The sequence below is a fragment of the Syngnathus acus genome, chromosome 15 (genome assembly GCF_901709675.1).
Source record: "Syngnathus acus chromosome 15, fSynAcu1.2, whole genome shotgun sequence".
NCBI lineage: Eukaryota > Metazoa > Chordata > Actinopteri > Syngnathiformes > Syngnathidae > Syngnathus > Syngnathus acus.
In genome coordinates, this window is record NC_051100.1 from 3,248,026 (window position 1) to 3,272,150 (window position 24,125).

At 42.6% G+C, this 24,125-nt stretch overlaps 2 protein-coding genes and 1 long non-coding RNA gene across 4 annotated transcripts; 1 reads left to right on the top strand and 2 right to left on the bottom strand.

Moving 5' to 3' along the window:
• Positions 1 to 8,236: 8,236 nt before the first annotated feature.
• On the bottom strand, positions 8,237 to 11,977 carry chst3a (carbohydrate (chondroitin 6) sulfotransferase 3a). Its single transcript, XM_037272451.1, has 4 exons — positions 11,629 to 11,977; positions 10,059 to 10,215; positions 9,448 to 9,933; positions 8,237 to 9,368 (listed from the first exon to the last, which is right to left on the bottom strand). Exons 2-4 carry the CDS (start codon positions 10,136 to 10,138, stop codon positions 8,672 to 8,674), a joined length of 1,263 nt encoding a protein of 420 aa, XP_037128346.1. The 5' UTR covers positions 10,139 to 10,215; positions 11,629 to 11,977; the 3' UTR covers positions 8,237 to 8,671.
• A 2,737-nt stretch (positions 11,978 to 14,714) lies between these two features.
• Positions 14,715 to 19,690, bottom strand: LOC119135094. Its single transcript, XR_005100489.1, has 3 exons — positions 19,553 to 19,690; positions 18,445 to 18,539; positions 14,715 to 14,848 (listed from the first exon to the last, which is right to left on the bottom strand). It is a non-coding gene; the product is annotated as an uncharacterized LOC119135094 (long non-coding RNA).
• cdhr1a (cadherin-related family member 1a) lies at positions 15,494 to 23,856 on the top strand. 2 transcript variants are annotated; one of them, XM_037272442.1, is made up of 17 exons: positions 15,494 to 15,714; positions 16,141 to 16,236; positions 16,376 to 16,521; positions 16,605 to 16,655; positions 16,890 to 16,979; positions 17,134 to 17,220; positions 17,753 to 17,869; positions 18,212 to 18,355; positions 18,455 to 18,533; positions 18,629 to 18,729; positions 18,817 to 19,020; positions 19,532 to 19,684; positions 19,748 to 19,912; positions 20,755 to 20,822; positions 21,416 to 21,644; positions 21,828 to 22,085; positions 22,903 to 23,856. In XM_037272442.1, exons 1-17 carry the CDS (start codon positions 15,654 to 15,656, stop codon positions 23,443 to 23,445), a joined length of 2,592 nt encoding a protein of 863 aa, XP_037128337.1. In that variant the 5' UTR covers positions 15,494 to 15,653; the 3' UTR covers positions 23,446 to 23,856. The 2 variants fall into 2 exon arrangements, with proteins under 2 accessions (XP_037128337.1, XP_037128338.1); XM_037272443.1 differs by lacking the exon at positions 22,903 to 23,856 and adding an exon at positions 22,315 to 22,544.
• Positions 23,857 to 24,125: the final 269 nt, after the last annotated feature.

The following is a 24,125-nucleotide window of genomic DNA, read 5'->3' on the forward strand; positions in this document are numbered from 1 at the left end:
CTCCCCTATAAAACCATTTTGGCATTGATCTATTCTTATCTATTCGCGAGTTGGCTGATCGATAAAACCATATATCTTGCAAGCCGTACAAGCCAGGTTTCCATAGTGTTGTGGTTAGTGCTCTGGACTCTGAGCCTAGCGACCTGAGTTCAAATCTCAGAGGGACTGCATGCATTTTATCCTGAAATAATTTGCACCACTATTCACTTGTTAGCTGCTCAATAAAACCATATATCTTGCATGTTGTGCAAGCCAGGCTCCATAGTGTAGTGGTTAGTGCTCTGGACTCTGATCCCAGTGACCTGAGTTCAAATTTCAGAGGGACCGCATGCATTTTATCCTGAAATAATTTGCAATAGTTAGCTGCTCAATAAAACCATATAGCTTGCATGTCACGCAAGCCAGGGCTCCATAGTGTAGTGGTTAGTGCTCTGGACTCTGACCCTAGTGGCCTGAGTTCAAATCTCAGTGGGAACTCAAGAATTTTAGCCTGGAAAAATTTGCAACATAGTTGCTTGATGATCCCCCATAAAACCATTTTGGCATTGATCTATTCTTATCTATACTATTCGCGTGTTAGCTGCTCGATAAAACCATATATCTTGCAAGCAATACAAACCAGGTTTCCATAGTGTTGTGGTTAGTGCTCTGGACTCTGATCCCAGCAACCTGAGTTCAAATCTCAGAGGAACTTCAAGTATTTTGTCTTGAAACAATTTGCAACACGATTCAATTGTCAGCTGCTCAATAACCACCAAAATCTTTTCACGCACGTGGTGTTTAACGAGGTAACTTGGAAAACATATTGGAACGTGGCCCCGAGGACTAGAGCTTGACACCTGTGACCTTTGACCATGATATTTCCCTAATAAAGTGGCCTGTTCTTAGGTACACTTGAAAATGGCGGTGTACCTAATGGAGTGTCCCTGTGATGCCCTCGTTAAGCGCACCTGCGTGAAAGTTTTAGCTCCTGCGGAACGTGAAAGTGACCAAAAACTTTTCACGCAGGTGCGCTTAACGAGGGCATCACGTGGACACTCCATTAGGTACACCGCCATTTTCAAGTGTACCTAATAACAGGCCACTTTATTAGGGAAATATCATGGTCAAAGGTCACAGGTGTCAAGCTCTAGTCCTCGGGGCCGCGTTCCAACATGTTTTCCAAGTGACCCTCGTTAAGCGCACCTGCGTGAAAAGTTTTAGCCCCTTTCACGTTCCGCAGGAGCTAAAACTTTTCACGCAGGTGCACTTAACGAGGGCATCACGTGGACACTCCATTAGGTACACCGCCATTTTCAAGTGTACCTAAAACAGGCCACTTTATTAGGGAAATATCATGGTCAAAGGTCACAGGTGTCAAGCTCTAGTCCTCGGGGCCGCGTTCCAACATGTTTTCCAAGTGACCCTCGTTAAGCGCACCTGCGTGAAAAGTTTTAGCCCCTTTCACGTTCCGCAGGAGCTAAAACTTTTCACGCAGGTGCACTTAACGAGGGCATCACGTGGACACTCCATTAGGTACACCGCCATTTTCAAGTGTACCTAATAACAGGCCACTTTATTAGGGAAATATCATGGTCAAAGTTCGCAGGTGTCAAGCTCTAGTCCTCGGGGCCGCGTTCCAACATGTTTTCCAAGTGACCCTCGTTAAGCGCACCTGCGTGAAAAGTTTTAGCCCCTTTCACGTTCCGCAGGAGCTAAAACTTTTCACGCAGGTGCACTTAACGAGGGCATCACGTGGACACTCCATTAGGTACACCGCCATTTCAAGTGTACCTAATAACAGGCCACTTTATTAGGGAAATATCATGGTCAAAGGTCACAGGTGTCAAGCTCTAGTCCTCGGGGCCGCGTTCCAACATGTTTTCCAAGTGACCCTCGTTAAGCGCACCTGCGTGAAAAGTTTTAGCCCCTTTCACGTTCCGCAGGAGCTAAAACTTTTCACGCAGGTGCACTTAACGAGGGCATCACATGGACACTCCATTAGGTACACCGCCATTTTCAAGTGTACCTAATAACAGGCCACTTTATTAGGGAAATATCATGGTCAAAGGTCACAGGTGTCAAGCTCTAGTCCTCGGGGCCGCGTTCCAACATGTTTTCCAAGTGACCCTCGTTAAGCGCACCTGCGTGAAAAGTTTTAGCCCCTTTCACGTTCCGCAGGAGCTAAAACTTTTCACGCAGGTGCACTTAACGAGGGCATCACATGGACACTCCATTAGGTACACCGCCATTTTCAAGTGTACCTAATAACAGGCCACTTTATTAGGGAAATATCATGGTCAAAGGTCACAGGTGTCAAGCTCTAGTCCTCGGGGCCGCGTTCCAACATGTTTTCCAAGTGACCCTCGTTAAGCGCACCTGCGTGAAAAGTTTTAGCCCCTTTCACGTTCCGCAGGAGCTAAAACTTTTCACGCAGGTGCACTTAACGAGGGCATCACGTGGACACTCCATTAGGTACACCGCCATTTTCAAGTGTACCTAAAACAGGCCACTTTATTAGGGAAATATCATGGTCAAAGGTCACAGGTGTCAAGCTCTAGTCCTCGGGGCCGCGTTCCAACATGTTTTCCAAGTGACCCTCGTTAAGCGCACCTGCGTGAAAAGTTTTAGCCCCTTTCACGTTCCGCAGGAGCTAAAACTTTTCACGCAGGTGCACTTAACGAGGGCATCACGTGGACACTCCATTAGGTACACCGCCATTTTCAAGTGTACCTAATAACAGGCCACTTTATTAGGGAAATATCATGGTCAAAGGTCACAGGTGTCAAGCTCTAGTCCTCGGGGCCGCGTTCCAACATGTTTTCCAAGTGACCCTCGTTAAGCGCACCTGCGTGAAAAGTTTTAGCCCCTTTCACGTTCCGCAGGAGCTAAAACTTTTCACGCAGGTGCGCTTAACGAGGGAATCACATGGACACTCCATTAGGTACACCACCATTTTCACGTGTACCTCATAACAGGCCAGTTCATTAGGGAAAAATCATGGCCAAAGCTTAACTGAAAGTGAAAAGTGCCACACCCGCCCTCACCCCCACTTTCTGATTGGCTGTTTGATCTGTGACGTCACACGGACACTCCTTTAGGTACGCCGCCATTTTCAAGCGTACCTAAAAACAGGCCAGTTCATTAGGGAAAAATCATGGCCAAAGCTGAACTGAAAGTGAAAAGTGCCACACCCGCCCTCACCCCCACCTCCTGATTGGCTGGTTGATCTGTGACGTCACACGGACACTCCATTAGGTACACCACCATTTTCACGTGTACCTAATAACTTTATGCATTTTTTGTATGTGTCAATGATGTGTATTTGACTACTTGCTCTTTATTTTGGGGGACACCAACACATACTACACAACGTAAAACACATATACATATTGTCATATAAAGAAGCAGTTAACCAAATGTCAGATTGTTGTTTTCATGCCCAAAAAAATAAAAACAAGAAGTAAAACACCAGACAAGTTTTAACAGGTTTTAAGGTTTATTAAAATAATAATAATAATACAAGTAAATTTCAAACCAGAAATCTAATGTGAAATTGCAGTAGATATATTGGATAACAATATTTAGGCGTAGGTATGCATACACGTTATTTAAAAACTACTGATTTTTGTTTTCATGCCCAAAAAAATAAAAACAAGGAATAAAACACCAGACAAGTTTAACAGGTTTTAATGTTTATTAAACATAATAATAATAATAATAACAAAAGTACATTTCAAACCAGCAATCTAATGTGAAATTGCAGTGGATATATTGGATAACAATATTTAGGCGTGTATATGCATACGTTATTTAAAAACTACAGATTTTTGTTTTCATGCCCAAAAAAGTAAAAACAAGGAATAAAACACCAGACAAGTTTAACAGGTTTTAATGTTTATTAAACAAAATAATAATAATAATAAAAGTACATTTCAAACCAGCAATCTAATGTGAAATTGCAGTAGATATATTGGATAACAATATTTAGGCGTATATATGCATACAGGTTATTTAAAAACTACTATAAGTGTTATAAAATAAAGATTACCCAAAGAGAAGCATAATCTTCCCGTTTTTGCACAACGGCGCATCCCTTCATGCAATAAAGTTAGCCATTAGCTTGGAAAACGTGCATAAAAGAAGTGGTGTTTCAGTGAGTGGTTCTTTCTTGGCAAATCGTAAATCTAACATAGTTCACGCCAGGAGGGAGACGCAACACGTTCACTGACTGATCCGTTGATGCACGGGGAGGAACGCAGTTGACCCATTAACTCGTTCGCGAACGGGAAAGTCAGGATTCCTTCTTCACTGATCCGTTCTCGCGATGAACTGGAAATGCAAATCACGCACTCACTGACTCGTTCTCTCACAGTTCCGTTTGGTTGGTGAACGGGAAATGCAATTCACGACTCGTTCGTGAACCGGAAGCTAAGTCGTTTTCTTCTTCGTTTTGTTTTACGGCGAGGTGGCACCAGCTTCAATGCGCATTACTGACACCTACTGGTTGAAGTCATATGAACTGTAAAAAGAATGAATCACTTTCGTTCACTGAAAAGTCTTGTTTTTCTGAACGAAATGTTCACTCACGAGCCAACACTAACTTGAACTTGGGTCCCTTGGTTCAGAGTCCAGAGCATTAACCACTACTCTATGGAACCCTGGCTCGTACAGCATGCAAGATATATGGTTTTATTGCGCAGCTAACAAGTGAATAGTACAGTGCAAATTTATTCAGGATAAAATGTTAGAGATCCCTCTGAGATTTGAACCCAAGTCACTGGGTTCAGACTCCAGAGCGCTAACCACTCTGGAAACCTGGCTTGTATATCATGCAAGATATATGGCTAATAATAGTGATGTGCATTCCAGTTCTTTTAAGTGAACAATCTTTTTTTTTTAACTTCAATAACAGACCTGGAGCTCCAACCCTAACCCTAATCCTAGCTCTAACCCTAACCCTATCTAACCCTAACCCTAGCTTTAACCCTAGCTCTAGCTCTAACCCTAACCCTAGCTCTAACCCGAACCCTAGCTCTAACCCTAGCTCTAACCCTAACCCTAGCTCTAGCTCTAACCCTAACCCTAGCTCTAACCCTAACCCTAACCCTAGGTCTAACCCTAACCCTAGCTCTAACCCTAACCCTATCTAACCCTAACCCTAACCCTAGCTTTAACCCTAGCTCTAGCTCTAACCCTAACCCTAGCTCTAACCCGAACCCTAGCTCTAACCCTAGCTCTAACCCTAACCCTATCTAACCCTAACCCTAACCCTAGCTTTAACACTAGCTCTAGCTCTAACCCTAGCTCTAACCCGAACCCTAGCTCTAACCCTAGCTCTAACCCTAACCCTAGCTCTAGCTCTAACCCTAACCCTAACCCTAGCTCTAACCCTAACCCTAACCCTAGGTCTAACCCTAACCCTAGCTCTAACCCTAACCCTTGCTCTAACCCTAGCTCTAACCCTAACCCTAGCTCTAGCTCTAACCCTAACCCTAGCTCTAACCCTAACCCTAACCCTAGGTCTAACCCTAACCCTAGCTCTAACCCTAACCCTATCTAACCCTAACCCTAACCCTAGCTTTAACCCTAGCTCTAGCTCTAACCCTAACCCTAGCTCTAACCCGAACCCTAGCTCTAACCCTAGCTCTAACCCTAACCCTATCTAACCCTAACCCTAACCCTAGCTTTAACACTAGCTCTAGCTCTAACCCTAGCTCTAACCCGAACCCTAGCTCTAACCCTAGCTCTAACCCTAACCCTAGCTCTAGCTCTAACCCTAACCCTAACCCTAGCTCTAACCCTAACCCTAGGTCTAACCCTAACCCTAGCTCTAACCCTAACCCTTGCTCTAACCCTAGCTCTAACCCTAACCACAGCTGTAACCCTAACCCTAGCTCCAGCTCTAACCTTAACCCTAGCTCTAACCCTAACCCTAGCTCCAACCCTAACCCTAGCTCTAACCCTAACCCTAACCCTAGTGATTGGTGAACGGAAATGCAATTCACGACTCGTTCGTGAACGGGAAGTTACGTCATTTTCTTCTTCGTTTTGTTTTACGGAGAGGTGGCACCAGCTTCAATGGGCATTACCGACACCTACTGGTTGAAGTCATATGAACTGAAAAAAGAACGAATCACTTTAGGATGTGATTCGTTCACTCTCAACTATGTTGAACATTTTTTCAAGCTAAAAAAATCAAGCTCCCATTGAGATTTGAACTCACGTCTCTGGGATCAGAGTCCAGATCACTAACCACTACACTATAGTATCCTCTCTTGCACAGAGTTGACAGTGTATCCTGTACTAACAGTGATGTGCGGTGAAATTCATGCCAGGGGCCCTAAACCCAACCCCTAAACCTACCCCTAGCCTCTAACCCTATGGTCTTATTGATCGTATGTCGCAATTTTTTTCAGGATAAAATGTTTGAGGTCCATCTGCGCTGTGAACCTCAAGGCGCTGGTTTAGAGAACACTACACTATGGAAACCTGGCTTACATAGTATGCAAGATATATGGTTTTATCGCGCAGCTAACAGGCGAATAGTATGGATAAGAATAGATCAATGCCAAAATGGTTTTATGGGGTGTTCTTAATTGGAAAGTAACATGTTACTCTGGGGAAACAAAAGAGTGGCGTTTGTTGGTCCCGCGGTGGACTCTGCCTCCCTCTGCTGGACCAACAAGGACAAGCAAGTCTGTTAACTAGTAAGACACTATCACCAAACTGTATTCATATCCTGATGGTCCAGTGGTTAGGATGCAGAGGGAACCATATGCAGCCATGTCAGTGTCTCACCTGTGCTGGTCCTAAGCCCGTGTATATGCAGAGGGTTGCATCAAGAAGGACATCCACTGTAAAAATTGTGCTGAACACTTATCTGGCCAAGAACGGGTGCTTCACTGTGGCGACCCCTTTGGAGGAAAGCCAAAAGGAGCCAACACCAAACTCATATACTATTATTATTATGTGAACTGAGTCTAATGAAAGAGCAAAACATATTTCTAAACAAATGTGAGATAGGAGAAAGGTGTGTGAGGTGAACCCAGTTGCACTCAAAAGCTACTCCACCGTAAGTAAAGGCCTTAGGGAAGGGTTGAATTAACTTACTGCATTTATTATTCTAATTTCATGCTTTCTTTCTGTGTGTATACCTGATATCCATGTAAAGCTTGGCACAGTAAAGTCCCAAACACAAGGGCCCTGTCAGCCGGGACAGCTCTGGAGGCATGTGAGGCACCTCAGTGTTCCGACCCAACCACAGCATTTGTTTACCTTGCAAGTAGAGCGGCCAAAATGATGGAGTGTATTGCTCAAAGAGGGTGTGTATGTGTGTGTTTGCTAGAGGTGGAGAGCTAAACATGAGTACAGTCAAGCTTCTTATGACAGCGGAAATGTGTGCTCGTCACATGAAATTAGGGATAATATGGAATTTCGGGATTAACTATAACCTTTACAGGTAAAGTCAATATCATTTGAAGGTTATATAAAGAGTAGCATCCTCTTAAAGTCTCTGGTGGCTAGCTTGAGCGCTAAAAGGCTTCTGGAGCTCTTGTCAACCAAGGGTATGATATCAACCCCTTGCTTGAGAATGTAAATTACAACACAGTCCTCTAAGTAAATTGTGACAACCAAAGAAGATGTGGTTTGACATGTAGAAATAGCTAGCTAGCTAACTGTATGACATTGTGGTAGAAATTAAAAAAAAATGGGCCTTGGGATAATCTCTACAGTTTTTGTGAGACAGTAAAACTACTTTACGTAGTACAATACAAACCATTCCAAACAAGCTTTACAATCTTACCTTTATTGACATTTTTCCCCAGCATACATTAAAAACCTAGACTTTTTCCCCATTTTATACTCAATGGTCACGTCTGTTGCTGTTCTTCAACATTGGAGGGATTATCCAAACAGGGTGTGTGTGTTTGGGTGAAGTAAAGGGGCATCTTGATCAACAGCTGTGGCTTCTAAAGTGCTTTTACTCTACTGGGGGATTAAACGGGCAGAAAGTATGTAGACTTGAATGAGCTGCCTGTCTTCCTCTGGTTATTCGCCCCACTGCCTTTTGGGGATCCATGGCAATTCTGAGCATTCAGTACCAAATTCACATACAGTGAAGCTCCTGTTCTTTTGGTAAATTCATATCTGTGAAATAGAGAGACAATATAAAAAGACATATAGGCCTTATATATTATTGAAAGATCTGAATGAGAGCTAGCAAAGCAAAAATAAAGTCACAGAACAATGATCAACTTTTCTGGTCTCATTTTAAAATAAGTGTCATACTTCAGAGTAGGTTTGTCAAGTCTTTTAGTCACACTTGACCTTTAAGACTTGGACAACAAGACTCCTTGTTCCTAAAACGTAATAGCCGAACTGAGTTATTGAATGAGTCGACTTGTTTCAGGCTCCCTTGTGACTTCACTCTAGCCATTTTGTTTTTAAACGCTTCCATGTTGGCCGTTTACCGGCTGCAAATGTTCACATTTTAAATCAAGGAGAGTATATGTAGTTGCAAAAATCCCTTTTCGCTAGCCAAAAAAGGGCAATGTTAGCTGAACCCGAGCCAAAGTGAACACAATGCAGCCATTGAGGCCGAGTCACAGTGGATACCTTCATACGCCATCGAGACGGTCAGTTAACGCTACAGCACCTGGCTTTCGCTTCAAGACATAATCTCCAGACTTTAGTGAAATGTCTTGTCCTCACACAAGCTGATGGACTTATTGACGAGGGTCTTTGCATCGTCCACAAACTTGTAGCCAAAGAGCTTCATGGTAGGTCCGCACAGTCGCTGCACCGCCTGAGCTAATGTGAAAGGAATTCCATATCTCCATTTCTCCGCCTGCTCTGACGAATTCCTCTGGGTGGAGAAGAAGTCGTTGGCATCCCGTGTGGTTTGGGTGTTCTTCAAGACCCACTCGCGAGCTTTGGGGCTGAACGGGATCCCCGTGAATCTGTACATCTCCTCCGCTTTCTGTATCGGGTTGCGAGCGATGTCTTCGTAGCGCACCAACATGTAGCTTCTCCTCAGCCAGCGCGGTTGGCTCAGGCCTAACTCGGCGGACCTTTTCATGTTGTCGCAGTTCCCTTTTAAGTTTTTCCACGTTTCGTCAGTCTCGGGCACCTGACCCTCCTGCTCCGAAGGCTTCAACGTCTGGTACTTTAAAGAGAAGGCCACCATGCGTGACACCACTATGGCACGTGGATCTCGGACTAACTGGATTATTTTGATGTTCATGCGAGGGTCCTCCACCAGAGGGCGCAGCATTTCCAACTGATGCACTCGAACAGACTTAATGGCTCGGTATTGTTTGGAAAGGCACGACTGCGAAGCCAGGGTCAGGTTGAGGGGACCGCACTGTCGATTTTTACAGCGGTGCCTAGAACGAGAGCAAACAAAATTCAAAATCTTGCCATGTCAGATCACAAACGTCCTTATCTAACCTTCTTCAGCCATACCTCTCAAAAACCTCCTTGACGAAGGGGCTACAGACTTGCTCTTCGCACAAGGACAAACTGGAATATCTGCGGAATAGCCACGAGGCCACGTGGTCCTGGGCAGGGGGGTAGAGGAACTTCTCCAGTTGGGTGAAGTCACACAAGAAGAGACCCTGGAGTAGATCCCGATAAATCCCCGGCAGCAAACTACTGTTCCTTGTCGTCTTCATGGTGTCTTCGACATGCCACAGAGGCTCAAAGAGGTAGAACATGTTCTCTCCGTGCTGGTTAAAGAGTTCCCCCATGAATGAAGACCCAGTTCTTGTGGTGGCCATGAGTAAGATGTTCCTCTGGCCATAATTTGGAAGTTCTTCGCTTAGATTCCGACTCTCTTCTGAAACGTTGGAGAGCATCACGTTGAACTCGGTTTGGGTCGTGTTGCTGTCATCCAGTGAAGATTGTGTGCTCTGCTGTGGAGTTGGTCTTTGCAGGATCTTATCCGACATTCTGATGAGAAGATATATCACGTTAGGTTGGATGGATGAAGAGATAAGAATCCCTCAGTTGGTCCAGTTTTGCATGAACTCAAATGTGGCTCAAAGTTTTGAGCTGCAAAATATCGCAAGTCTTACCTTGATATGATATTGCTTTCCTTTTCGATGATGACCAACGCCACGATAAAGATGAAGACCGCCGCATATTTGAACTTCATTTTTTTATTTATTTTTTAATCCTGGTATGACCACTCCAGTTCTTAGGGACTTCTCATACAAAGACTCCAGGGTCATTCTGTAACAAAAAAAAAGAGATAAAGCTAGTTTGATAAACATTCGTTATTCGGATAAGGTCCTTTTTTTTGGGTGACCTGTCCCACGATACACCCTGGAATGGTCGCCAGCTAATCCCAAGGCGTGGCTAAATTCCCAAGAGAATTGCCTTTGGATTTGGACCAGTCAAGAGAACGATTAGTTTTCACTATATAAATAAACACAAATTTCAGTCCCTGGTTGGCCGATTGTGTGCTCTGTAAAAAAAAAAATCACCCAATTATCTCAGTTTAACACATCACAACCGAGGCTTTGGAGTTTGGATACTTTTACATATTCAGGAGTCGCTGGAGCGTTTGGCAAAATGGACTATTTGCTCAAGCGGAAACAGCCATCAGTCTGTTTATCATCTGGCTACAAATTGCATTAATGGCTGCCTGAACAAGTGCAAACACTGAGCTGAATTCCCACTGGAACTTTGGCTGTTTTTTTATTTTTATGGGATTTTGCTGTAAATCAACTGCCACTGGATAGACAAGAATTCATTTCCGATTAGCAATGATTAATTGAAATTGATTTGGGGAAATTTTGAACTAGCCACAAGACCCAAATAATAACTTCAAACTGAATGTTTGGACTCTACAACCCTGAAACAACAAATTGACTTATAACATTTTTTAGGTTTAAAGAAAACTTTAATCATTATTTTTGAGTAAATATCCTTCCAAATGTGTTTCAGTCTAAAATTTACACTGAATATTTTATTCTGCTCTTAGTCTTTTTTTTATATATCTTCAGAGTGGGATCAAATAGACTAAACACAGATACACACATAAACACAGAACACATATATTTATATGAACGCTCATAATTTGAAAATAAGAACATTCATTCTGCCTCTTTCACGAGAAATATTTACTTTTCACATTTAAATATCCTAATCTGTAATCTATGTTCGTGCATTCGTGTCTGCTTTTGTGCGTGTATATTTGCATATCCTTGGATGGATGGAGGGAGGGAGGGGGCTACCCTTTTCATTGTATAGCTAGCATACAGGGGGAGGGGGTACTGAATAGAAGCATTTCACACATTTCCACCTTGAATGAATGCACTCATGAATATTTGCGAATGCCACCAACGTGAGGCTTTTGCGCTAGTGCAACACATCTGTGCAGATGTTTTATAATGACGTCTGTTAACGAGACTAGAAGAAACGTCCATTCATGAGAATCTCCACATATAATCCTCGTTTTATATATATATATATATATATATTTGTACTGCGCTTGTGAATGAAGTGACACTTGCAGTGATGATATGCGCTTCAGGAAATGGATGGATGGATTTTAGAATTAATGAGCGTTTCTTTACGTTCAGTAGGCAGAATAGCATATTAATGGTTTAGGCATTAAGTTTAGGATTAATAATGACCAACCTTTACGTTCCGATCTGTCGGTCGTGGGTGAACCGTCGTCCACGCAGCATCTTGCTGCATTGTCCCCCGCAAGGACTGACACGCTGCCTCATTTTGTCCACGAGGCACACATGAGCAGTGTAGAAACATCCACGGACGGAGATGAAGTCAATTTGAATGTTTAAAAAAAAAAAAAAATCCAATTGTGACCAGGACTGGCGAAAAGTTTTCCCACAAGTTTCGCCGGCAAAAAAAGAAAACTTTTATCTCCCTAAAACTTTTTTTTTCTCGTCTAATGCTGTGTGCATTACCTGAGTGGATCCCACAAGCACACAAACACGATCCATCGAGTGCGACTTGGTGACGTCACACGACGACGTGCGTGGGATGGCTTGGGTGGATGAAGTCACGTGACACCCGTGCACTTTCCATCCCGTTTTACATATTGTTGTACCATCTGTGACCGCTAGAGAGCAGCAGTGTACAAGAATCTGAGACCGCGTCCACTTAGAAGAAATTCTCCTTTACTTGTTAACATTGGATTGGAAAAACATTTTATGTATAAACGTTTTAATTTTGTTTTATTAATGATTATGACGACACATAGTATGAAAATGTTACTGCAAGTACTTTCTGTCCTGAGCACGTTTTCATCATGAGGTCACTTTCACTTGTTAATAAAGTATTTGCCCGTGCGTTGTCTGCACTTGAGTCTTTTTATTTTTTCTATCATTGTCTGCGTATTTGTATATAAGTATTAACAAAATACATACACCCCTAGTCTCTTGGGTTCCTTTTGGAATTGCCTGGAGTTATGTGTATGCCCTGTGTTCGCACTCTACAATTTTTTTTTTTTAAATGAAGAGGGAAAAAAAGGGTGTAACCCCACAGTACTCTCCGTGGTCAGATTAAAGGAATGACCTAGTTTTATTGGAGTGGACCGGGACTAAAAGCGAACCTCTGCCCTTGGCCAACCACACTGGAGATTATCAATAATAATCCAAAATGGGCAAAAACTGAATTGGGTATCTTGACAACAGGTGCTCAGGCAGATGGTGTGATCCTTTGCTCATACAAGTGATGCAAAAACTTTGCTCTTTTAGTGTCATCTTTCGTTCAGAATACAACATTTGTCAGAAAGTAGTGCTTTGGCGCAATCTTGCGAGTGGTTGACTCAAAAAAAGTTGTTGTATGCTTCTATGTTATTGCGTCTTAGTGCCAAGGAATTATGTTCAAGTGAGATGAGGAGCTTCGGTTGGACAAAAGCAGTGCTTTACCACCCCCTTGTTGGCATTTCTGTGCTAAGGAACAACATTGAAGTAAGTTTAAGATGTTCATTTAGACAAAAGTAGTTATTTGCCATCATCTTGCAGCATCTTAGTGCCAAGTGAGTTGAGGAACTTCATTTGAACAAAAACAAGTGCCAAGGAAAGATACCAGAGTTAAGAGCTTCATTTAGACAAATGTAGTGCTTTGCCACCACCTTGTGGCATCCACAGGAAATTATAAATCTTGGTTGACATATTATGGGAGTTTCTCTTTTTAGACACAGTGTTTCCGTCATGTCAGTAGATACAATTTGCATTTTACATTTTAAGCAGTTGGACATTTTTGTTTCGTTGATAGTTTCTGAAATTTCGATGTGACAGTGGTGGAATTAAGAGGTGGATTAAGTCGGGTAAGTCCCCACTGGAGGCCCAGGTACACGTTCCGCTGCTGTGTACATTTGCCGCACTCTGGATTTCAGTAATCTGAAATGTTCCTGGCATGTGTTCTCTGAGCGCGACATGTACTCCCGACACTTTAACGCAGCAAATCAGAGACATGTAGCAAAGCATGAGCCAAACTCTTTCTCTATGTCGACATCGCTCCTTGACCGGAGGCCAAAGAACATGCGCCACGACACGCACGCCCCCAACATATTTTCTCGTGTAATCCCACCATGTCGTTTTTAAATACACTCAACGCTAAAATGTTTCATTTGATGAAGTGATTTGCCAGATTGAGGTCTAATATTCTCAGTTACAAGAGGGTGTGCACACTTGTGCAACCACATGATCAAAGTCTTGTATGTATCTTGATGTAATTTTTTTTCAATGCAGTCGAATCGGTTACAGATGACGTGAATCGGAGTAGGGGTGTGCAGACTTTTTCTATCCATTTTATGTGGATGATAGCGGAGCAAGCATTTGTATTTTTAATTATCAGCTGTTTTTTTGATTACTTTTTTCCCCCATGTGGACTGGCGTCATAGGCCCGTCACCCAAATGTGGCTTTTAGCAGGCTGCAAATATTTTAGAATTTAATGCACTCTTGGCCGCGTCCATCGATGACAAGTAATCCACATGAGATGATGGCCGCGCTCGCAGCGACTGGCTCAAGTCATAAGCGCATGCTCGCCTGACGTCCCCCGCCCCCCCCCCAGTAGGCTGCCTCTGACCGAGGTCAGCATAAAATGATGGGTTTAACTCTGTTTTCTTATTTAAAAATTTTTTTTTTGATTGCTTTGCAATGTGTACAATGTATAGCAAAGATTATACTTTGGACACATCAAAACAACAACCACAAAACATGCATATAAACATGAACTCATATTGAGCAGTCGTGAGCTGCGTTGCGTCACGCGCGCCCATTGTGATTTACATTCATGTCCGCACAGACAGAGGCTGTGCATCACAAGATGAGGCTGGATTAGACCACAGTGGGTTAATCTTTAGGCCTGCCATCTGCCAGCGCCAGGAGAATTAAACCTGAAGCCATGGCCTTCACCACATATGCATGCACATCGTCAGATTTTGTGCATGGTGTGAACCCCCGATGGGAAAATTCATGCCGTTTGCCTTTTTGAGCCTGTCGTACTCGGCATGTTTCTTTGCAACCAAGCAGCTAGCGGCCGCTGAGCTCATGTTTACATTTATTCGCCGCTTCTCAGATTATATCGTCGATTGTACTTCGGCACGAGAATGGACAGTGAGAGGCTTTTTTCGCGTTTCTTAATCCTTTGGCGTGCGACGAGTTTTAATAGGTAGGAAGTGAACAATCTGTGCCTCTTTTTTTTATTTGCAAGGAGGATATTTCTTTATATATATATATATATATAGTATATATATGAAGTGAGCAGCAAGTCTGTGTGTGAGTGTGAGCTGTGACCAACAGCAGCTTCTGCGTCAGTGTGCTGAACTGCGTTTGTGACTGACTGTTGATCTCCTTTCCCACGCTCAAGTGCATGACAGTAAGTAGACTGGAGGGGGAAAAAACATTAAAAAAAAACAGGGTTAACACTATACACATTGTGTCGTTAGCATTTTAGAACGTACATCGCGGAGGTCACTATTCCTGACCCGACACTCGGACTGGAGCTATGTAATCCCATCAGATCATTCGCTGCTTTCATCTGCGTCATCCTCTGTTTTATGATTCTACTAATTGGAGCAAATAGTGACTTTATTTTCTTAGTGCAACAGATGGTTGCGGAGTGCACAGCAGATGGTGCACAACATCAAGTAAGCTCTGGGGCAGAACAAATATTGCCTGCTTTTTAAAGTCCTTTTTTTGTCCGCTGCTCTTGACCAAGCATTTGACTTGTCAATTAAAGTAAGAAGTTGTATTAACACATTACATTTAAAGATTCACTATTATTAGTCATTTTATCGGATATATTACAAAGGTCAAGGTACATACAGTAATCTGTTTTAGGGTTGAAGGATTTCGAAAAAAGTCCAATTGTGTTTTTATTTTAAAATGACAGCAAATGTACCACAAATTATAATAAGGGAGACAGTTTTCACCAATACAATAATGAACTACAAATACTTCACACCATCTACAAATGTTAGGTATATACTCTTTTTTTAATTTGCAGGCCCGTCCTGTGGTGCTTTGCGAAGTCCATTTGGTCTTGAGCAGCACCAGGAAAGAATCTTAAGAAGTGTCATTGGATTAGCCGGGGAGCATCTGCCTTCAGTCGGACGGCAAACACCTTGGAGGCGCACCTCATGAGCTCGCCCTTATGGTGCCACTTCATCGCTTGACTTTTTTTTTAAAGGATGAAGCATGTGAAGATCTTACATTTGCCACTGCTCTTTACTTTTTGGCACGTTTGCTTGGGTGAGTTTGTCATTATGATTTATAAGCGTGTGTTCAGTACTAGCGTAAACATGAGATTTGTTTGATGTTAACAAGTGCAAGCCTTTTTCTTTTGTTTCATATTATCATGATTGATAGTGAGAAAGTCACGATCAAAATTAAATTCCAAGAAACATTTTAGAATGCCGCAAATAATTCCCTTTCTCGGTCCCTTTAGGATTAAAGGTGAGTTACGTCAGCCTTCTTAGACACCTTTTGTTTATTTAGAGCTGTGGTTCACTACCTACACTAAAGCTTTTTTTTTGTGTGTGTAATAATTTCTTTATATTATAATTTCACAAAAGCACTTTACCTAAATCCAGACATGAACCAAAAAAAAAACCCAATTAAGCACATAGAGTAAGACGGCTCACTTTCTTTTTGTTTTTATGTCGCCCCCCCGGTCAGCTCAAGCAGACTTCGCCCCGTATTTCTTCGACAATGGACCGTACAGCAATAACGGCAACATGGCTTTGTTCAGCCTCTCAGAGGACACGCCTGTTGGTGAGGTTGGCTTGTGACCACCGGCGTGCTATGATGTCAAACACGAAGCAGATGTTGTGTAGTGTGACACGTAGAGTGCACGCCATTACACAAATCGTTGCCATCTGCAAAGCTGTAAAATGATGGCATTTTTTTTTAGGTACACAAATTTACTGCCTTAACGGCACAGACCCCGAGGGCCAGGAGGTGAGCTACGGCCTGTCTTTTGATCCAGGTTCCAAAGAGTACTTCAGAGTCAATCCTAAAACGGGAAATATTACATTAGTGCAAAGGCTGGATCGAGAGGTGAGCAGTAGGATGTTAAAATTAAGAATAATTCAGCAATACAAATTAATTGAAAGATTACAATGGTTTCGTAATCTGCTCAGAAACAAGATTCATTTGATGTCATGGTCAGCATCACAGATGGGAAAAGCAAGGTAACACTCAATTCGAAGTACTAGGTTAGTGTCAAATGATTGGTAGCTAAGGTTAGCCGCTAGAAATTGCAATTAGCTGGTTGTTATTTTTAACTTTATTGCCTAAGGAAGAGTCGCTCATTAGTTTGCATTTTGTTGTGTTTTATAACACGTTACATTAAATATACCATATGGCAAAATTATTTGCACATTTTGTTTTTATCGTGTATTATGTATGTGTTTCTTACTTTTCAGGTGGTGGAAAGAGTGACAATATTTGTGATGGATGCAAACGATGAAAAGCCTGAATTCCAAAACATGCCTGCCATCATTGATGTCCTTGAAGTATGTGATTATATTTTCAATATCTATTTGATTTTTTTTTGGAATTTTTCTTTAAGTCAAAGTCTGCTTTATTGTCAATTTCTTCACATGTCAAGACATACAAAGAGATCGAAATTGCGTTGCGTTAAGTCCTTTATGTTTGTGATCGTTGTAGACGACTGAGTCAGGACACAGCATCTTCAAAGCTCAAGCGGTGGACAAAGACACAGGTTCAGGGGGATCCGTCAACTACTACCTTCTGGTAATTTGCAGCAATGTCCCTCACATTTCAGTACAACCATAGCTTCATTTTTTCTTCCATCAAACGATGCATATGATGACCGGCACAGAAGCAGTGACAATGATTTGCTTAGTTTCATAGCGAATGTTCATGCATTAGTTTTGTGGATTAACATAATTTCATTTGAGCACGCGTGGCTGGCTGACTTGGCGGCCATCAACGTTAGTGTGCACTTTGGGGCTTTTAAGAGCATCTGGCTCGTGGTGGCGGAAACCAGTGAGATGGTGCACATCTGCACCGGGGCAGCTTTCACCTGCATATATGGAGCATATGTGCTCCTTACATCCAGATGGACAAAGAGAACTACATGGCCTAGTTCAAGCGAGCCCTTAGTCTTTTTATGCACATTTCTATCGGACCACTCTGGGTGCTCGCTCACGTGAGAGCTCGTAATGGGGTTTCAACTGAGAGGCTTTCACTCATTTGACCTTGTTTTGAGTCAATATGCTCTATTTTCTTTTAAATCCTGCTTTTATTGTGCTCTCTGTTGTAGAATGCGCAGTCCGGTTTGTTTACCATTGATAGACATGGTGGAGTCATTCGCATCAAGCCTGAGGAAACGCTGGACTACGAGAAAACAAAAACGCATTTTCTCGTGGTCATTGCAAAGGTATATACACGTTTTAATGTTCAGAGATAAATAATGGCGGCTAGTGGTGTTTTTGCAATGATATATATATATACATTAGGGGTGCAACAAAAAATAATTTGAGTTAAAAAATTAGTTATGATTTAACCAAACTTACGCAAACTAATTTTTAAATTTACCATCCTTGAATCATATTGCAACTTATTTTTTTAAAACACATTTGACAAATTATATTAAGGTTCAAAGAGTTTGTTTTTTGTTTTGTCCATTATAATTCAGTATACTGTGTGATTGCATTTCTAATTTACCTTAAAGGACCATTTAAAAAAAAAATCAATAATTAATCGCTAAATTTTTTTGCAGGACGGTGGAGGCACTTTCAACGGCAAAGAGCAGTTTTTGTCATCCTCGGCTACCTTAACGATTAACGTGATAGATGCGCAGGATACACCGCCATCTTTTATCGGAACGCCGTACTTTGGATACGTTTATGAAGTGTCACTGCCGGTGAGTATGTCATTTTTCGATGTGTAAAGTTCTCGTCATTTCCACTTTTGATTAAAGTAACTGTAGAGTAACCGTGCTATCATGTGTACCTTTTCCCAGGGGTCTGAAATTTTCACCGTTGTGGCCAAAGATGGCGATGTGGGGAACCCAAATCCAATTCGTTATTCTTTTGTAGAAGGTAAGCCTGTTGTTTACATAACAAAGACTATAAAAATATATCTTCAAGAAATATGTCACATATATGTTGGCGACATCTATTTTTTTCTTTTAAAGGTGATGATGGAGTTTTTAGTATCAATGAAACCACGGGTCGTATCACCCTGCTGACAAGTCCCGTGTTTCTAAAGCGAGAAATCTTTAACATAAAAGTCAAAGTAAGGACTCAGAAATGAAAATATGAAATTAGAACTTCTTTTCATACAAATGTTTTTCAATGGCCTAATTTGAACCCCTCATTCCAGGCATCGGAAATAAGTCCCAGAGGCCGTCTTCTGGACTACAGCGAGACCACGATGGTGATCCGCGTGGTTGACCTGAACAACAACCCGCCGACTTTCTACGGCGAAAACGGCACCCAGAGCACTTTTGAGCTGACCATGTATGAGCATCCCCCAGAAGGGGAAATACTGCGGGGTCTTAAAATCACAGTCAACGACTCTGATCAGGTGAGCACACCAAAGCAAAAGAACTCTGATGTTGCGTAACACCCCGCATGTCCACATTTGACCATTTCCATAATGAGAAACAAACGTGTTGACCTTTGTAGCTATGAGACGCCTTTGAGCCTTCATTATCGCTCACAATCCTGTTGAAGGACACAAATTAAAATCTCGTTATGATTCGAGGCACACAAATGTGATTGCGCTGACTGATATTCTATTGATTGTTTCCTGGAATGCCATTCATAGTACTACATGATGCTTTTAGTATGATTGACGGATTATGACGCATCTGCAACAGAGAGTGGCTAGAGTTATACGGAATATTACAAATTAGGAGGTGTGTCAGATTATTTCGGGTTAGCCCTCTTGATTTTGGTCATGTCTGCCGTCCCCTTGATTAATTATCTCTTTAAGATTGCGAGAAAGCTAAAATAAAAATTACGTTGGGTCCAGATTGGTCCAGAATGTTTTTTGTGGCAAGGAACTGTCAGATGCTCATGTTGTGTATGTTTAGGGTGCCAATGCAAAATTCAACCTGAGGCTCATTGGTCCTGGAAGAATGCTACGTGTGGTCCCACAGACGGTACTGAACGAGGCCCAAGTCACAATTCTGGTGGAGGACTCGGCAGGCATGGATTATGAGAAGCATCACTTCCTCACGTATAAGGTATAAGGACAACGGACTATTTTTCATGAGCATCATTTTCATTCAGAGTTTGGTGTCTTTCAGCTACTTGCTGTCGAGATCGATACACCCGAGAGGTTCAGCTCCACGGCCGACATCATCATCCATCTGATGGACACCAATGACAATGCGCCTAAATTCTCCTCGGGCTACTACATCGCCAGGATTCCAGAGAATTCACCCGGCGGCTCTAATGTCGTGTCCGTCCTGGTGAGTCGCCCATCATCCCCCCGTCTAAAAATATCCCCGCATCAGCGTACGTCACGGCGAGCTCCAGAGGAATGCTCGATTTGAACAAAATGCCAGAGAGAGGCTTTAATTCCCTAAATGTAGACTTTTGATGCTGAGGTAGGGATAAAATGTGAAAACATGTAGATAAAAGCTAGGCGAGGGAAGCTGCCAGATGGCTATCACTTTCATTTTGTTGTGTAACACCAAAGTCCCTGTTTTATCTTTTTTTTTAAGCTGGACAAAATATGTGCAGCCATAATGTGTTCTGGACAAATTTAAGGTCAAGTTAGTTATGAATGCTTTTGAAAAATTGCCTGACTGATTGATCCAAGGCGGCAATTTTCAGGCTCGTGTCATCCAGTCGTCCTTCATTCGAGCGCTACATGAGGCGCCCTCGTAAATCCTCCCGTCGCGTGGACACCAGCAAATGCTCGCTGCTCTGATCCTGGGCAATTTCAATCAGATAAAAGAACAGCCAACAAGTGACCTTGGGCACATGGAGACACTGAACAGACCTCGCTGAGGCAGCAGATTAGCTGATGATGTGATGATGACATCAAACGAGCTTTCGTTTTATAACCACAACATCGTGTCCCTGACTTGTCAACGCTGCTTCATTTTCTGATCATTCTGCCGAAACAAAATACAGTGCTACTCTTATTTGCTCTGTAACCAAACTCAAGTTACAACCCCCTCCCATTAAAATAAAACGCCATTAATCTCACCAGTCCCGCCAGCTGACTAATAAACGATTAACAAACCATATTTGGAAAATCAATTGATGGGTTAATGGATATGATGTTTCTTTTTTTTTTTTTTAGGCCATAGACCCTGACTCAGGACCATGGGGTGATGTGAAGTACTCTATCTATGGATCTGGGGCTGACTTGTGAGTACAGTATATGAAGAGCTCCAGGAAATAAGATATTTAACTCAGTTGGGGTCACTTTTCACTTTAGCCGAGACAATAACAATGGTTGAACCGTTTACTTTGGCGACATTTCATTGAGTATGCCATGACACAGTTACACGGTGTTTTCAAAGAGTGCACTACAATCAAAACAACTTACTTACTGCTTTACTGTAAACGACAGAAAGAGATGATGAAATCTTTGCTCCCCTGTCGCTTGCCCTTGTTGAGCCTATAATGGGATCCGAGGTGAAAATAGACTGTTGTTTGCTTCAAGCCACCGTGCACTCTGCCAAAGTCACCCGAGAGTAACTAAACACATCTATCTCAATCAAACTCACAGGGTTACTGAATTAAGTCTAGAGGAGAAATTTGTTTAAAAGAATAAATAAAAATACTCTTGTATGTTTGGAACAAATAATACAATCAGTTAGCTAGCTACTTATGCTAGTTCAATAGCGAAACTGGCTTGACAGTTAGCTATCTAATATTATCTAGCTATCTTTTGGTATCACACTCCTCAACTAAGTTTCATGGAAATCAGTTGGATTTTTAAACCGATCCTTTTTCAGGTTCTTGGTCCAGCCTTCCAGTGGGATCATCTACACGCAGCCCTGGGCCAATCTGGATGCAGAAGTGCGCTCCAAGTACAACTTTTACGTCAAGGCAGAGGACTCTGAGGGCAAGTACAGCCTGGCTGAGGTGTTCGTCACCGTACTGGACCTGAACGACCACCCGCCTGCTTTCAATGACAACTTCCTGGAAAAGACAATGGTGATCGGAGCACCAGTCAAAATAGAGGTGATGGCCTGTTTTTAAAAATCAGTGGGCAGCATGACATCCACAAGTTCTTCAGCTGATTACTAAAATCTGAAGAAAAAAAAAATAGAAACACTTTCCTGAAAATATCCTGATATTTACTCATTCATATCTTAGAATTTGTTCTAAAATGGAAAATTAACTTCTCAAGACGTTCCGATCCAGGCCATAGATGACGATGCAGAGATTCCCAACAACGTAATCGAGTACGCCATCATGAAAGCTGAACCAGACAACAACATCTTCGACATTGACTCCGACACCGGCGAGATCAACCTCAAGTCGTACATCAAGTCCATGGCAATCATCCAGAACATCACCAAGCAGAGGGACTTAACCTGGTCGTTGGTGGTGCAGGCCCGGGACATGGGCCAACCATCTTTCAGCACCACCGCCGTGGTCAAGATCGACATCACAGAAGCAGTAAGTTTCCGCGCAATAGTCGTTCGTGTTTGAGAACAACATAACGTAGCAGCTGCAAAGGGTTGTACATTTGAAACGTCAACTTCATTTCTGGTTACTTCAACATTTCAAGCCTTGAATTTCAAGTCTGGATTGAAAAGCACCACCGACTACAACTATGTTCCATCAAACCAATTTGATTGTGGCGGTGTCTTATAAAATCTCTTGTGTCACATTGTCATGTTTTCAGGTCAAATCCAGATTTGTGTCGTACTTCCTGGGACTAAGGAAACGCCCGGGGACTGTGTTTGGGATTTTAATGACCGCTGTCACCTTCGCCATTTCCCTCACAATCTTCATTTCCACTCTCATATACTGGAACTCTGTGAAAAAGTCCCGTGTCAAACCTCAGGGCAAGATCAGAAAGATAATCAGGAGGCCATGAGCGAAGCTTGCCTTGAGATCATCAGCACTGTTCTTTTCTTCTTTAACCTTTTGGAACGAGATGATACTTGCTTCGTTCTGCAGTGAGCTGTGTCTGTAAAGGAGCACAATACAACTCAATATGTTCCCTTTTTTTCCAAAAGTGACACGCTGAATGGTCTCAGCAATGCTTTCCTGGACATCCTCTCTGATCTTGTCTTGAAGATCCAGACTTAGCGTGTTTCGATTTCAAGCGTGTGAACTATCTATTGTTTTCTACCGACGCAACTATGGCAGCTTTATTTAGTTTCGATTAATTAAATTGTGATTATGTGTAAATAGAGGGAACACTAGCTGGTTAAAAGGTAACAAATGTGTGACAATGGATGTCCGTTCTCCTTGTGCTCTTTTACAGAACAAACTCAAAGGTGGCACTTTGGAATCGTTTTTAATGCACGATAAAAACAAGCCCGTTCAAATCGTAGGCGTGCTCGCGGGCGTCATTAGCTTAATGGTCATGCTCACCGTCGTCATCTCCACCGTCACCTTCGTACGCAACAAAAAGTCCAACCGGGTCGTGCCCAACCGCCGCGTGAGGAGACGGCCCCGCAACCAGCACGCGTGGACCTTTAAGAACCTCTTCAGGAAAGCCGAGAACCCAGAAGAGAAGTTCCAGGTCGAGGACGACGAGCCGGATGTGGCGGAAAACGTCAACCGGAACAACAACGTGGACAATGCGGTTAGGCATTGGCCCCCGCCGCCGCCTCGAGCCCCTTCACTTCCACCGCCGCCGCCGCCCTACGTACCCGGGGAGAGGAAGTGGGTGGTGCCCACCGTCTCGGCCACTGTGGCGGCACGGCCAAAGAAGAAGTCACTGGCGCAAGACACGGTCAATAAGGCACTGGTGTCAGAACTCAAAATGAGATTAGAAAAGAAGAGGATGCTCAATCACTTATAGTGTTGCTGTGTGTTTACATCTGTGCGAATACTGTGCAAAAGTCTTGGGACACTTGTGTAAAAGTCTCTTGTCAAGGATTGAAGGCACTTTGAGACTGTATATTTGGTTTCCAAGCAACACAATCTCCTTATGGGGAGATTTCACGGACACTGGCGCTAGCTAAAGGGATCAGCCTGAGCTGGTCCAAAGGAAGGAAACCGCAGTGATCCGGTTAAGACCACTTTTAATCCCAACTGCTCACAGGTACACAACCCAGTCCTATAAACAATATGTCACAATATTGGATGTGTTTTGTTTTTGTTGGGCGAATGCTGTCACACATTTGTTATTCTGATGCTTATTATTCCCCCTTGTGAGGTTAAGCGGTTTGGAAGATGGATTTAAAATGACTGTTCAGTATCCTTGAATACAAATGTGCAGGTATTTAATAACATTGAGTCCTTGGTGGCAAAATGGTAAACGCAAGTGATTTGTGCTTGGTTTCTCCCTCAGATGTCAGTTCAACCTAATGCTATTCATTTGTATATGTTAAATGCTGTGTCCTTCTTTTCTTTTCAAAATTTCATATTCTTCACTTTTCATTATATTTGCATTCAAATTTTCACATTTCACAAGCAATTTTTCAGAAATTTCAGTTTGTCAAATAAAACCCTGACTATACAAGTACGTTTTTTTTTTAT

What these genes read in the sequence shown, in the direction of transcription:
- chst3a (XM_037272451.1), bottom strand. Translation starts at nt 10,138, where the DNA reads ATGAAGTTCAAATATGCGGCGGTCTTCATCTTTATCGTGGCGTTGGTC. An exon ending in GAAAGCAATATCATATCAAG is followed by an intron (nt 9,934 to 10,058) that starts GTAAGACTTGCG and finishes TCTTCTCATCAG; the next exon opens with AATGTCGGATAAGATCCTGC. An exon ending in GTCAAGGAGGTTTTTGAGAG is followed by an intron (nt 9,369 to 9,447) that starts GTATGGCTGAAG and finishes CTCTCGTTCTAG; the next exon opens with GCACCGCTGTAAAAATCGAC.
- cdhr1a (XM_037272442.1), top strand. Translation starts at nt 15,654, where the DNA reads ATGAAGCATGTGAAGATCTTACATTTGCCACTGCTCTTTACTTTTTGG. An exon ending in TTTATGAAGTGTCACTGCCG is followed by an intron (nt 18,356 to 18,454) that starts GTGAGTATGTCA and finishes ACCTTTTCCCAG; the next exon opens with GGGTCTGAAATTTTCACCGT. An exon ending in ATCACTTCCTCACGTATAAG is followed by an intron (nt 19,685 to 19,747) that starts GTATAAGGACAA and finishes GGTGTCTTTCAG; the next exon opens with CTACTTGCTGTCGAGATCGA.